Source organism: Oncorhynchus clarkii, chromosome 16 (genome assembly GCF_045791955.1).
Source record: "Oncorhynchus clarkii lewisi isolate Uvic-CL-2024 chromosome 16, UVic_Ocla_1.0, whole genome shotgun sequence".
Taxonomy (NCBI): domain Eukaryota; kingdom Metazoa; phylum Chordata; class Actinopteri; order Salmoniformes; family Salmonidae; genus Oncorhynchus; species Oncorhynchus clarkii.
Genome location: NC_092162.1, coordinates 13,694,541 through 13,708,506, shown reverse-complemented (window position 1 = coordinate 13,708,506; position 13,966 = coordinate 13,694,541). Strand labels below are relative to the sequence as shown.

The 13,966-nt window shown below is 41.2% G+C and overlaps 1 protein-coding gene across 1 annotated transcript in view; it reads left to right on the top strand.

The window, feature by feature from the left end:
- The window catches only part of LOC139367462 (glutamate receptor, ionotropic, delta 1b), a 382,576-nt gene that overhangs the window by 344,990 nt on the left and 23,620 nt on the right, over positions 1–13,966 (top strand). Inside the window, exon 12 of the mRNA XM_071105674.1 lies at positions 1,690–1,828. Coding sequence (XP_070961775.1) covers positions 1,690–1,828 — 139 coding nt within the window. The remainder of the gene's footprint in view (positions 1–1,689; positions 1,829–13,966) is intronic.

Here is a 13,966-nt window from a genome sequence, read left to right as displayed (position 1 = left end):
CGTTGCGTGTTGGAAGAGAGCTTTTTTCCTGAACCAGACAGGCTATACAAATGGATATTTTGGGCATACATGGACGGACTTAATTGGGAAAAATACCAATTTGTGATGTTTATGGAACATATAGGTGTGCCAACAAAGAATATCATCAAAGGTAATGAATGTTTTATATTTTATTTCTGCGTTTTTGTGTAGCGCCGGCTACGCTAATTCTTTTGTTTACGTCCCCTTCAGGTATATTGGGGTGTTGCATGCTATCAGATAATAGCTTCTCATGCTTTTGCCGAAAAGCATTTTAAAAATCTGACTTGTTGGCTAGATTCACAACGAGTGTAGCTTTAATTCAATACCCTGCATGTGTATTTTAATGAACGTTTGAGTTTTAACGAGTACATTTAGCATTTAGCGTAGCGCATTTGCATTTCCAGGTGCCTAGTTGAGACGTCTGCGTCTCAAGTAGGATCAAGAGGTTTTAAGACATGAAGGTGAGTCAATCTGGAAAATGTCAAGACCTTTGAAAGTTTCTTCAAGTGCAGTCGCAAAAACCAAAAAGCGGTATCATGAAACTGGCTCTGACGAGGACCACCACAGTAAAGGAAGACCCAGAGATACCTCTGTTGCAGAGGATAAGTTCATTAGAATTACCAGCCTCAGAAATTGCAGCCCAAACTCTGCAAGTAACAGACACATCTCTATATAAACTGTTCAGACGAGACTGCGTGAATTAGGCCTTCAAGGTCGAATTGCTGCAAAGAAACCACTACTAAAGGACACCAATAAGAAGAAGAGACTTGCTTGGGCCATGGAACATGAGTAATTGACATTAGACCAGTGGAAATCTGTCCTTTGGTCTGTTAAGTCCAACTTTTTGGTTCCAACCACCATGTCTTTGTGAGACGCAGAGTAGGTGACCGGATGTTCTCTGCATGTGTGGTTCCCACCGTGAAGCATGGAGGAGGAGGTGTGATGATGTGGGAGTGCTTTGCTGGTGACATTGTCAGTTACTTATTTAGAATTCAATGCACACTTAACCATCATGGTTACCACAGCATTCTGCAGCAATACGCCATCTGGTTTGCGCTTAGTGGGACTATCATTTGTTTTTCAACAGGACAATGACCCAACACATCTCCAGGCTGTGTAAGGGCTATTTGACCAAGAAGGATATTGATGGAATGCTGCATCAGATGACCTGGCCTCCACAATCACCCGACCTCAACCCAATTGAGATGGTTTGGGATGAGTTGGACCACAGAGTGAAGGAAAAGCAGCCAACAAGTGCTCAGCATATGTGGGAACTCCTTCAAGATGGTTGGAAAGCATTCCAGGTGACGCTGGTTGAGAGAATGCCTTAAGTGTACAAAGCTGTCATCAAGGCAAAAGGTGGCTACTTTGAAGAATCTAGACTCTAAAATCTAAAATCTATTTAAATTTGTTTAACACTTTTTTGGTTACTACATGATTCCATATGTGTTATTTCATAGTTATGTTGTCTTCACTATTATTCTACAATGTAGAAAATAGTTAAAAAAAATAAAGAAAACCCTTGAATGAGTAGGGGTGTCTAAACTTTTGACTGATACTGTACATCCACCCACTTTACCAACTACTTGTTCATCCTCAACCCCTTGATAACTGTAGCTGCTTTCTACCCAGCCTGGATAGTGACATGTCCTTTCTCCCCCTCTATAGGAGGGGACAGCGTGGTGAGCTCTGTGGCCCTGAGGATCGTCATGGGCAGCTGGTGGCTCTTCACCCTCATCGTATGTTCCTCCTACACGGCCAACCTGGCAGCCTACCTCACTGTCTCCCGCATGGACACCACCGTACGGTAGGTTGTTCCTGCCCCTCTGTTTTATCCCTTCCTGAATAATGGTGTCAAGGTATTGTTAACCCGGGTGAACAAGTCATGAATGACGACCCTTGGCTTACCCCGCTGTTGGACTGTCTAATGATCTGTCATCACAAGGGGAGACCAAGAAAGACCATCCAGAAGTTCACTGTCTTTTATTGTCTGCAGTAGAATATGAATGAGGTGTTCACCACAAGTCTTGTCAGTCTGTGGTTTATACAGTGGACAAGTTTTGTGAGTGGTCAAGGTAGTACGCACTGCAGTGTGTAGGCTGCTCAGGGGAGGACGGCTCATAATAATGGCTTTAACGGGGCAAATGGAATGGCTTCAAACCATGTGTGTACATCAGATGCTCTTGAAGCCTCACAATGGACTATTACACAACTATGGTGATATGTTGAATAACGCAAAAGATCCTCTAAAGTTTTCAATAGATTTATATGAAATATGACATTCAGGATGTACAGGATCATTATTTTAATGTCACAGCTCGACCATGCACTACTTTTGCCATTCATCCTATCGGAACATGGGCTCCATAGCATATTCCACAAATCTCCACAGTGTCATCCACAACTTTTTAACTGAAAATGAATTGACATGTCTAATGCTTGATTGCAGCGTTCGTATTATCTAATACGGTGTCTTCCTTCTGAAGGTGATATTTCGCTACGCTGGTATGTGCCGACTGTTTGAAATGCCAGACATACATCATGGCATCGTCCAGTAGAATCCATTTTGAATAATCATATGCCTACAATGCATCCCTGCTCACAGACACACACAGACACATGTATATGTACATGGACCTCACACATGGAGGCATGATGTTGGATCTTTAAAGATTACCATCCCCTCTCTGTTGGCCTTCGGATCTGCAAATGTTATCCACCGCTTATCCCGGCACGATGCGTATTTGCTCAGGCGCTGTGGCTTTGACGTCTGATTGTATTTGATTATGCTGATGTTGTGCAAATGGTGTGTTTCAAGGTTGGAGGAGGGAGGGGATTGCAGGAAGGTCATCCAGCCTAATAAGATAGTTACGTGAGACAACCACATATCGCAGTCGTAGTACGTACCTTTTTCCTCAATAAATAAGTTGTCAGCAAAGTCAGTGCTAGTGGGAAAAGACAAGTGGAAGGTTATTTGTGTGTGTGTGTGTGTGTGTGTGTGGGGGGGGGGGGGGGGGGGGGGGGGGGGGGGGGGGTTGTAAGAACAACGTGTTATTTAAGATATTCTTTGAAGGGGTAGGGTTTCAGACGTTTTAAGATGATGAGCAGGGACTCTCCTGTCCTAGCGTCCGGGGGTAGCTCGTTCCACCATTGAGGTGCCAGGACAGAGGAGAGCTTTGACTGGGCTGAGTGGGAGCTGACCACCCCTGGTGGGATGGCCAAGAGACCAGAGGTGGCAGAAGAGAAGAAGGGAGGAGGGATGGGGTTGAGTGGGCAGGTTGGCCGGTATCCCACTTGGGTGGTGGTCAGTCAGGCGGCCCAACATTTGGATAAACAGAAACCATGACATGAATTAAGAACAATATATAAAAAAATGTCATAATGTGACAACATTGACAACTCAAATCGCTTTGGAAATAACTGCTTTCTTATTAACCTTCAACCCTAATGAAAACCTATAGCTGAGATAACAAAACGAGACCTTTACAATCAATATTGTTAAAATAATTGTCACGATCGCTGTCTTGAAAATGATCGGACCAAGGTGCAGCGTGGTGAGCGTACATTTTCTCTTTATTTCTTTAAATGTACAACAAAACAAGAAACGACGACAACCGTGAAGCTTTCTAGGGCTATACAGGCCACTAACAAAGACAACCACCCACAACTAAGGTGGCAAAACAGACTGTCTAAGTATGATTCCCAATCAGAGACAACGATAGACAGCTACCTCTGATTAGGAACCACACTCGGCCAAACAAACAGAAATACAAAACATAGAATGCCCACCCCACATCACACCCTGACCTAACCAAATAGAGAAATAAAACAGCTCTCTAAGGTCAGGGCGTGACAGTAATAAAATTGTTTAATTGAAACTTAAATGAACAATTCCTAGAATTGAATGTAGGCTGCAAAAATAAATATATTTAGTAGGCTAATAGACCCTACTCAAACTTTTACCACCTGTACTGATTATAACTTCATAAAGTAAAAAAAAATAGTGAAAGACTACATTAATGTAATAATTATTAACTGATAATTAACAGAATTATCGTAAAGAAATACCTGCTTGCTCTTTTTGAAGGCTGTGTAGTCCATCCATCTACCGTGTTTTTGTCCTTGTCCACAATGACTCCAAAATCCTTACAAACCAGGGATTTCACTCACACGGGACCTGTATCCACGATTTTGTATTCCCCCATCTTAACATTTATTTTTATTTCTATGGTTACGTTGGCCATTTTTGCGTGAGCTAGGCTAGCCAGGGAAAGTCAACATGGCAATGTATTCTCACATGGAGGGACAGAACATACGCTCTGCACATGGACAAATTAAAATGTTTCAGCACCACACAAATAATGTTGACAGTTCCCTGCTCCACACTCTCTCACTGCGTGCGTGGCTGGTAGCCTATATGTCTGCTTCCCTGCTCACATAATGGAATTCACAACACCACAAGCTCCTGGGTTTTGTAAAAATATTGTGTTGATTTCAAATGTTTCCGGCCCTCAATATAATTGTTCAAAGAACGTTTTCATTCCACCTGCAAGCTGATTTTTTTGCGGGTCACCCATGGGGAACTGTTGGTATCAGACCCGATGGAGGACTCTAGCACGCAGTGAGTCACTCAGCCATGGAGTGGGAGGGGAGGGTCAAGCCAGCTGGGAAGAAAGGGGACAGGCTGTGTTGCAAAAAGGAAGGAGAGTAGGGTCGAGGAGGCAGAGTGAGGAGACAGGAGGGAGAAGGATTTAGCAGAAGGGAGAGATGATAGGATAGAAGAGGAGAGAGTAGTGGGAAAGATAGAGAGCGAAGATTGTGATAGCGTATCTGAGTAGTGGCTGAATGGTTACTTTTGGAGGAGAAAGGGAGAGAAAAGCAACAAAGTAGTGATCAGAGACATGGAGGGGGGTTGCAGTGATGTTACCAAGCAAACATCCTCTAGTAAAGATGAGATCAAGCACATTGCCTGTCTTGTGAGTGGGAGGGGACTGGGAAAGGGTGAGGTCAAAGAACTGAAATGAAGTCCGGCATCAGGAGGTTGAAGTCCCCCAGTACGATGATTGGTGAGCCATCATCAGGAAATTAGCTTATCAAGGTGTCAAGCTCAAGCTTTTCATATCATTGCTCCTCCAATTCCCCTGCTTTTTCTCACAGCAGGTTTTTATTACGCTACATGTACCATATAATCTACTAGTATTACAGTTTGTCACGTCAGCTTGAAAAATATATATACTGAACAAAAAAATAAATGCAACATGCAACAATATGCAACAATATATTTTTTTTACTGAGTTACAGTTCATATAAGGAAATCAGTCAATTGAAATAAATAAATTAGGCCCTTATCTATGTATTTCACAAGACTGGGAATACAGATATGCATCTATTGGTCCCAGATATCTTTTTTTTTTTAAAGTAGGGGTGTGGATCAGAAAAACAGTCCATATCTAGTTTGACCACCATTTGCCTCATGCGGCGCTACACATCTCCTTTGTATAGAGTTGATCAGGCTGTTGATTCCGGTCTTCAGAATGTTGTCCCACTCCACTTCAATTGCTGTGCGAAGTTGCTGGATATTGTCTGAAACTGGAACATGCTGTCATACAGCGCATCCCAAACAGCTCAGTGGGTGACATGTCAAGTGAGTATGCAGGCCATGGAAGATCTGGGACATTTTCAGCTTCCAAATATTGTGTACAGATCCTTGCAATAAGGGGCTGTGCATTGTCATGCTGAAACATGAGGTGATGAGGCAAATGAATGGCATGACAATGGGCCTCAGGATCTTGTCACGGTATCTCTTTGCATTCAAATTGCCATCGATAAAATGCAATTCTGTTTGTTGTCCGTAGCTTATGCCTGAACATACCATAACCCCACCGCCACCATGGGACACTCTGTTTACAACGGTGACATCAGCAAACCGCTCGCCCACACTACACGATACACGTGGTCTGCGGTTGTGAGGCCGGTTGGACGTACTGCCAAATTCTCTAAAACGATGTTGGAGAGGCGGCTTATGGTAGGGAAATGAACATTCAATTCTCTGGCAAAAGCTTTGGTGGACTTTCCTGCAGTCAGCATGTGTATTGCATGCTCCCTCAAAACTTGAGACATCTGTGACATTGTGTTGTGTGACAACTGCACATTTTAGAGTGGCCTTTTATTGCCCAGCACATGGTGCACCTGTGTAACAATCATGCTGTTTAATCAGTTTCTTGATTTGCCAAACCTGTCAGATGGATAGATTGTTTCGGCAAAGGGGATTTCAGCTCATGAAACATGGGACCAACACTTTACAAGTTATATTTTTATTCAGTGTATATATATATATATATTCCACCTGAGTACCAATTGTCATAATCAAACATATCTGAAGCAGACCTTCCTGGCAGATTTCTGCCACGTTAGGAGTACGGACTGGAGTGTGCTTTTCACTAGTGTGACGCAGTGTCCTTCTTGTTTATATCTGTATTCTCGGTACATTAGGTTATAGAGACAGAGCTCTAGCCATTCTGTTGATTCTGCCACTGCTTGGAGAGGTTCTTTATTTATAGCCATTCTGGATGATTCATCCCACTCCTGTTAGTGGAAACCATGGCTGAATCAGACACTGGGTTCTTTCAAATGTCTCTTTACATTTATGTCATTGGAGCGCATGGGAATGTCTGAAACTTACTCCTCAGAGTTGCATCAGCGAGTAGATAGCTTTTCGCTTGGCACCGACTGGTAAGATGCTTCAGGAGGGCGGTCATGTGTGCTAGCGATGCAAAGGTCCTGGGTTTGAGCCACGGTGTGAGCCGAATCAGGAGGACGTGGCACTCGCTAAGCAAGCAGCTTGACATTCTTTACATCAGCATGGTGGTGACGTTAGCTAATGGAAATAGGTAGGTAGTGGATAGGTAGTGGAAAGTACATTAGACATGTGTTTTCCATCCCATACTCCCCCTGAACCCAGAGGTCACAATGAACCTCTTTCTGAAGGGTCTCCCATCACACCATTTGCAGCCAGTGCCAGGTGTTAATGGTGATGTGCATTAGCCAGTGATATCATGAGGAGCCCCCACTTATGCTCAAACACACACACAAGTGCGCACTCATGCATACCACATGCGATTGCATTGACAGTGTGTGAATTTTGTGACCTACATCATTTGAGAGGGTTTCATTTTTACTCCAAACTTTGAGTAATGTACCTATCAATTAATTTACATTTTGTTTACCATTTATTGAAATGCTGGAAATACGTGCTTGCAAGTTCTGTGAAATGGGCAGAATATTTTTGAGTGTGTCAAGTGGCGGAGGCAAAAGATTAAACGAAAACGTTTTTGACATCCAAAAAACAAAACCTGGCGAGGCCTCAAAGTCATAATTATCTTTTCATCCTGATTTTATGACATTTTTTTCTCTCTGTTCCATCTCTATCCTTGATCAGGCGATTATGGAAATCTAACCAACCTTGTTTAAACCTAATTATTGTATTCACAGACTGGGCAGCGCCCAGAAAGACACTCACAATATTCACTGGGTAATTTGTTTGGCAGCCCACAGTGTATTTCTTATTTAGATTTTGAATGCATGTGTTGATAATGTGAAACATGGGGAGAGGGAGAAGGGGGAGGTTATTGATTGCTTTTATTTCCTCCATGGGGTGATATTTGGCAAACAACAAATAATTCCTGTATATGTATTAATTTACTATTACTATGACATGTGTTTGGGTTGTTGACCGGTATTTCTAGCATTATCCACTGGATTTGGTTATGCGTGAGTGTTTGGTGGGGGGATTGCCTAAACCAGGGGAGGCGTAGCATACAAATCTTAATTGCACAAAGCCTATTATTTGGCAAGGAATACAATTTGTAGATCAGTGATTCTACACCTCATTTTACTCAAACTGATCCTTTCCAACAGACTCAATCCCTGATCATCAGAGTTTATAAAAATGGTGCAATTAGGACAGTTAAAGGGGAGAGACTGAATCCAACCAGAAAATATACAAAATTAAAAATCTGAATATCGGTTGAAAAAGAGTGCGCCAATAACCCGCTTGGACGCTCTTTGCAGACAATATATTCTTCAAAACCTGCAATTTAGCATTAGATTATAAATGGAAAGACAGAATAGACAGCCAACTGAAATAACAACAACACATGACGCTATCTCAGCAGAATGCTTCTACAGTACCGAGAAGGTTGTGGAGGATTTAATGAAAAAGTCTCCTTACATAACAAGACAACATCAATCAACCAAAATATTTCACAAAGTATTCATAGCCCGTTCTTAACATATGGGTATGTCAGACATTTTTATCTCAGAAAATATATAGGGGGAAATCAGAACATAAATGGCTAGCCTAACAACCCAACAACTTCTCCAATTCTGTTAGGACCGCAGTATTTGGAGAGATACGCTTCTCGACCTCCACAAAATGCAAGTAAAAGTGCATGTACTCTGAATGACATTCTGACACTATTGAATAGTTCACTGCCTTTAAATACTGTGTCAGCCAGAACCACTTTAACGTCTTCACCCACCTCTCCTACAAAATATGAAGAACATAATGGTCTTGTGTGTCAGTAGATTCGCCCGTTATTATGGAAATGCTTTCAGTTTTTTTGACTAGACTGTGCCCCAGTGTGTTAACCATTTACTGCGGTGGTCTAAATCAGAGTCACACAGAGTTTTTATTGATAGACTTAAACAAATCTACTTTGAAATAAATCTACTTTGAAATAAAAGTACACACCTCAAAAATGGTTATGGGCTTAAAAAAAAACACCGTTACCATGTCAGATATAGAGTTGAAATGTATTCAATCTTGAGTTTGCATCCCAATACTAAACGTTATACATCACAGAAGACTGAAATATAAAAAAAGGTTTCACATAGAAACACCGGATTGTCAGCAAAAAAAAAAGTTAATTATGAAAAAATACTAATGACATTCGACCCATGATGCCACTAGAAGAAGATTTGGTCATTTCACTGGCATTAATGAATGTGCACATTTTGGGATTGTCAACTTTTTCGAGAGGGATGTTGGCACTTGCAAAACCCATATCCTTAGCATTTCTATAGTGGATGAAAATGGCTACTTTGTTTAGAAATAAGCTATATTTTCTTAGACAAAGTGCCTATTATTCCCCATATCATGTTCATAACAATGAATACGTTAAATATTTATGATGACAATGTCCTTTTGAGGTAAGATTATCAAAATCTTGGGAAAAAAATATATATATGTTGAGAAAGCGCCTCATCTTGAGTCGCTCATTGGCAATCACACAGAAGTATGACGTCAGTCGTGTCTTTAATATGAAATTATTTAATATTACGGCAAGGTTACAGTCTGGAATGTTTTTTTATTTCTGAAATCTGAGGTTGGAAGATGGAGGGCCTTTTGATTGTACATCAAATGTTTTCTTTAGTATCTACTAGTGAATAGAGTATGTCATCAAGCATGTCACATCAGAGATCACTGACTGTTTGAACACTACGGTGACATGCCAATTTCCCTAGCTGCTTCTTTTAACTATATTCCAGGAAATCAAATCCAAGATGACATTTCCATCAGTTCATCTTCAATGCATTCTTGTGTTGCAAAATAAATTACTTTATTTATTCAAGTAAACACATACAGAAGATATTCAAAGTACACCCATGAACAATACTGGATATTCATGAATGTTGGAGGTAGGGTTGCAAAGGGATGGAAACTTTCTGGTAAATTTCTGTAATTTTACCCAAAGTTTTCCATGGGAAGTTGAGCCCGAGAAATGTAGGAAATTTAGCTTAAATTTACCAGAAGATTTAGCTTATAACAGTGAACAATTTTTTGTGGGATACACACAAGGCAATTCTAGGTATTGTGGCCTGTTTTGGTTAAACTATCCCCAATTCAATGGAATTGCAACCCTCTGCATGCACAGTGTGCTCTTCCATCACATGTGCAGTGTACTCTTCCATCACATGTACAGCTGATTGTCAAGATCTTGCACACTAATGAGATGATATTGATCCCACACTACTACACTGTCTGAGCCAAGGACTACATGCTTTCTGGTAAGTTTTGATTACAATACTGAATATATTTTATATGGCATACATTATTTTTTTGTTAACCATCGTGGGCCACCAGAAACATTGTCGAAGGAAAGCTAGGGTATGACGGGAACCAGGATGACAGGTTAGCCTGGAGGAATGAGCCCATTCCAAGACCCGGCCCCCCTTCAGGTCCAGGCTGGGAGCATTGTGCCTTGTGAACCAGGGTCTCAATACTCCAATCCATTGTGGCTGCTAGGCATGAGGTAGGGAGAATGGTTTCGGTGACTAAGGGTGTGGCAGAAGAACTGTATAGGGGAGTGAGAGCATCAGGCTTCACATTTTTGGACCCTGGGTGGTAGGAAATGGTGAAGTTGAATCTGGTAAACAACAAAGCCCACCAGGCCTGCCTGGAGTTAAGGCGCTTGGCTGAACGGAGATTTTCCAGATTTGTATAGTTGGTCCAGACCAAAAATGGCTGTTCTGCTCCTTCCAGAAAGTGCTTCCACTCTTCCAATGCCATCTTGACCGCCAGGAGTTCTCGGTTGCTTACATCATAGTTCCTCTCTGCAGAATTGAGACGATGGGACAGGAAGGCACAGAGATGAAGCTTTTGGATCTGGTGAGATCGCTGGGACAGGATGGTCCCCACTCCAACATCAGATGCATCCACCTCAACCACAAATTGACTCGACGGGTCCGGATGGATGAGGATGGGTGCTGTTGTGAACCGATGCTTCAGGTCCACAAAGGATTTGTTGACAGCAGGAGACCATTTGAACGGTACTTTGGGAGAAGTGAGTGCCGAGAGTGGGGCCACCATAGTGCTGTAACCACGAAAGAAATGGCGGTAGAAGTTTGCAAATCCTAGAAAACGTTGTAACTGCACCCTGGACGTAGGTTGAGGCCAATCCACCACTGCTTTCACCTTTCCAGAATCCATCTGGACATTACCCTCAGCAATGACATATCCCAGAAAAGCGATTGTAGAGCAGTGGAGCTCACACTTCTCAGCTTTCACGAACAGTTGGTTCTCCAGGAGGTGCTGAAGGACCTACCTGACGTGAAGAACATGTTCTTGGGCAGACCCGGAAAAAAACAGGATGTCGTTAAGGTAGACGAACACAAAACAGTTGAGCATGACCTAGAGAAAATCGTTTACCAAAGCCTGAAAGACAGCTGGGATGTTGGTGACTCCAAACGGCATGACCTGATACTCATAATGTCCGCTGGCTGTGTTGAAAGCTGTCTTCCACTCATCCCCTTCGAGTATCCGAACCAGGTGGTAGACATTCTGAAGGTCCAACTTGGAAAAAAATGGTGGCCCTCTGGAGAGGTTCAGGAGGAACTGTATGGTCTCACTGTGGTTACCGGAAATCCGTATTTGAATGGGCACAGTTCAATGGGTGACTCCACCTAATAAGCGGCTATCCAGTGCCCTAGCATCCATGGGAACCGAGAGAGGTTGAATGGGAATACTTTGGTAAAACGTTTATGTTTCTGTCTCCATATGATATGGTAAATATATATGTTATTAAATGGTATTAATATTAATTTGCATGTATTTCCGTTAATTCCCATTTATTCCCGTTAATTCCCATATATTCCCGTTAATTCCCACGGAAAGTTTCCACTTCTGAATATTCCCCAAAATGGGAAACCCTAGTTGAAGGCCTCTTCAAAAAGCCCTGAGAAACATACAGTACCTTCAGAAAGTATTCAGACCCCTTGACTTTTTCCACATTTTGTTGTGTTGCAGCCTGAATTTAAAATTGATTAAATTAAGATTTGTTTTTGTCACTGGCCTACACACAATACTCTAAAATGTCAAAGTGGAATAATTTTTACAAATGAATAAATAATATCGCCCTTCCGTATCTGCTGTGAAAGGTGTCAGAGCTAGAGCAGTGTTTGTCAGGCCATGAGACATCTGAAAATCTGTCTTCTCATGACGAAAACATCTGTAGTGTCCGAACAGTTTGAAAGCGGAGACTCCCACGAACAGGATGGTGTTCTCTGTTTTGCTCTAGGACGCCCACAAGCCTCACAAGACTCGTCTGAAGTTCCCTGAAGTTCCCAGTTTTAGAAAATTATGGAAGTATATATGGAGATAGTTTAGTGCCTAAAATAAGGGAATAAATACATGTAAGAACAATTTTAAACAGCTTCCTGATCTTTCTTATATCTCTTAGATATAGAACAGACACTTCAGAACAAACTTCCTTTTAATTTTGTTGTTTCATGTAGTGAATCTGTTATTCAATGTGTTTATTTTGGCTAATAGCATTAATGCCAAATTCAATGTTGCATCAAATACTTTTCAAATATATTTTTGTAATATGTTAAGGGGTCTTAAAATTCAAAATCAAATAGCTAAATTATCCTTGGTATGGCCATCTTAATTAAAACAATTTCATATGTTAGCTTAGAACACCCTCCCCCCTGCTTAGACAGGGCTTAGACTCTAGAGGATTAAATTAGTTCAGGAATAAGAATGTGCTTAAGTCACATAATAAGTTGCATGGACTAACTCTGTGTTGAATAATTGTGTCTAACATGATTTTTTAAATCACTACAGTACCTAATCTCCATACACAACACATGTAAGGTCCCTCAGTCGAGCAGTGAAATTCAAACACAGATTCAACCACAAGGACCTGGGAGGTTTTCCAGTGCTTCGCAAAGAATTGGTAGATGGGTAAAAAGAAGAAGCTGACATTAAACGTACACCAACTCACTATAAAGATACAGGTGTCCTTCCTAAGGACAGGGTTTTCACCATGAGGCCAATAGTGACTTTAAAACAGATGCAGAGTTTAATGGCTGTGATAGGAGAAAACTGAAGATCTAATAGACAAAATGAAAAGAAGAAAGCCTGTACAAAAACAAATATTCCAAAATATGCATCCTGTTTGCAACAAGGCACTAAAGTAATACTGCAAAAAATGTGGAATATAAAGTGTTGTTTGGGCAAATCCGATACAACACAAGAAGACAGTGAATTCTGAGTGGCAAAGTTACTGAGTAGCAGAGTTACAGTTTTGACTTAAATCTATGCGAAAATCTATGGCAAGACCTATGGCAAGACCTGAAAATGATTGTCTCGCAATGATCAACAACCAATTTAACAGAGCTTGAAGAATTTTGAAAATAATAATGGGCAAATGTTGCACAATCCAGGTGTGGAAAGCTTTGACAGACTTACCCAGAAAGACTCTTGCTGCCGAAGGTGTTTCTTCAAAGTATTGACTCAGGGGTGTGAATATTAATATAAATGAGATATTTCTGTATTACATTTTCAATCAACTTCTATACATTTATAAAAACATGTTTTCACTTTGTCATTATGGGGTATTGTGTGTAGATGGGTCAGAGAAAAAAATATATTTAATCAATTTCAGGCTGTAACACAAGAAAATGTGGAAAAAATCAAGGCGTATGAATACTTTCTGAGGGAACTGTACATCTCTCTGTATTCTACACTGACAAAACCTGGGTGCTATTGCCTTCCTCTAAGCAGTCATCATGCGGCTATTATTCTCTACCACCAATTCTATGAAAAAGCACACATATTGACCATAGCATAAAAGGATGTATTGATTTGGCCAAATGAGAGCAATCAGTGATAGTGATTGGAATTGATCTCTGATCCACAGGATTATTATGCTTTTATAACACTATCCCATATTCACAAATAACAGTACAGCTACTATCACACTGCTTTATTGAGCGATTATCTTTTTTATTTTCACTGAGCTTCAAATGACCCAGACATGAACACTGGAATAAACCAAGCAAAGTACACGGTTCTGGATAACAGAGTAAAATCAGGAGGTGACCTTTAGCTTGCAGTTTTTGTTACCTACTTCTTGAAGGTGCGTTATGGGGTGTGTGTTTC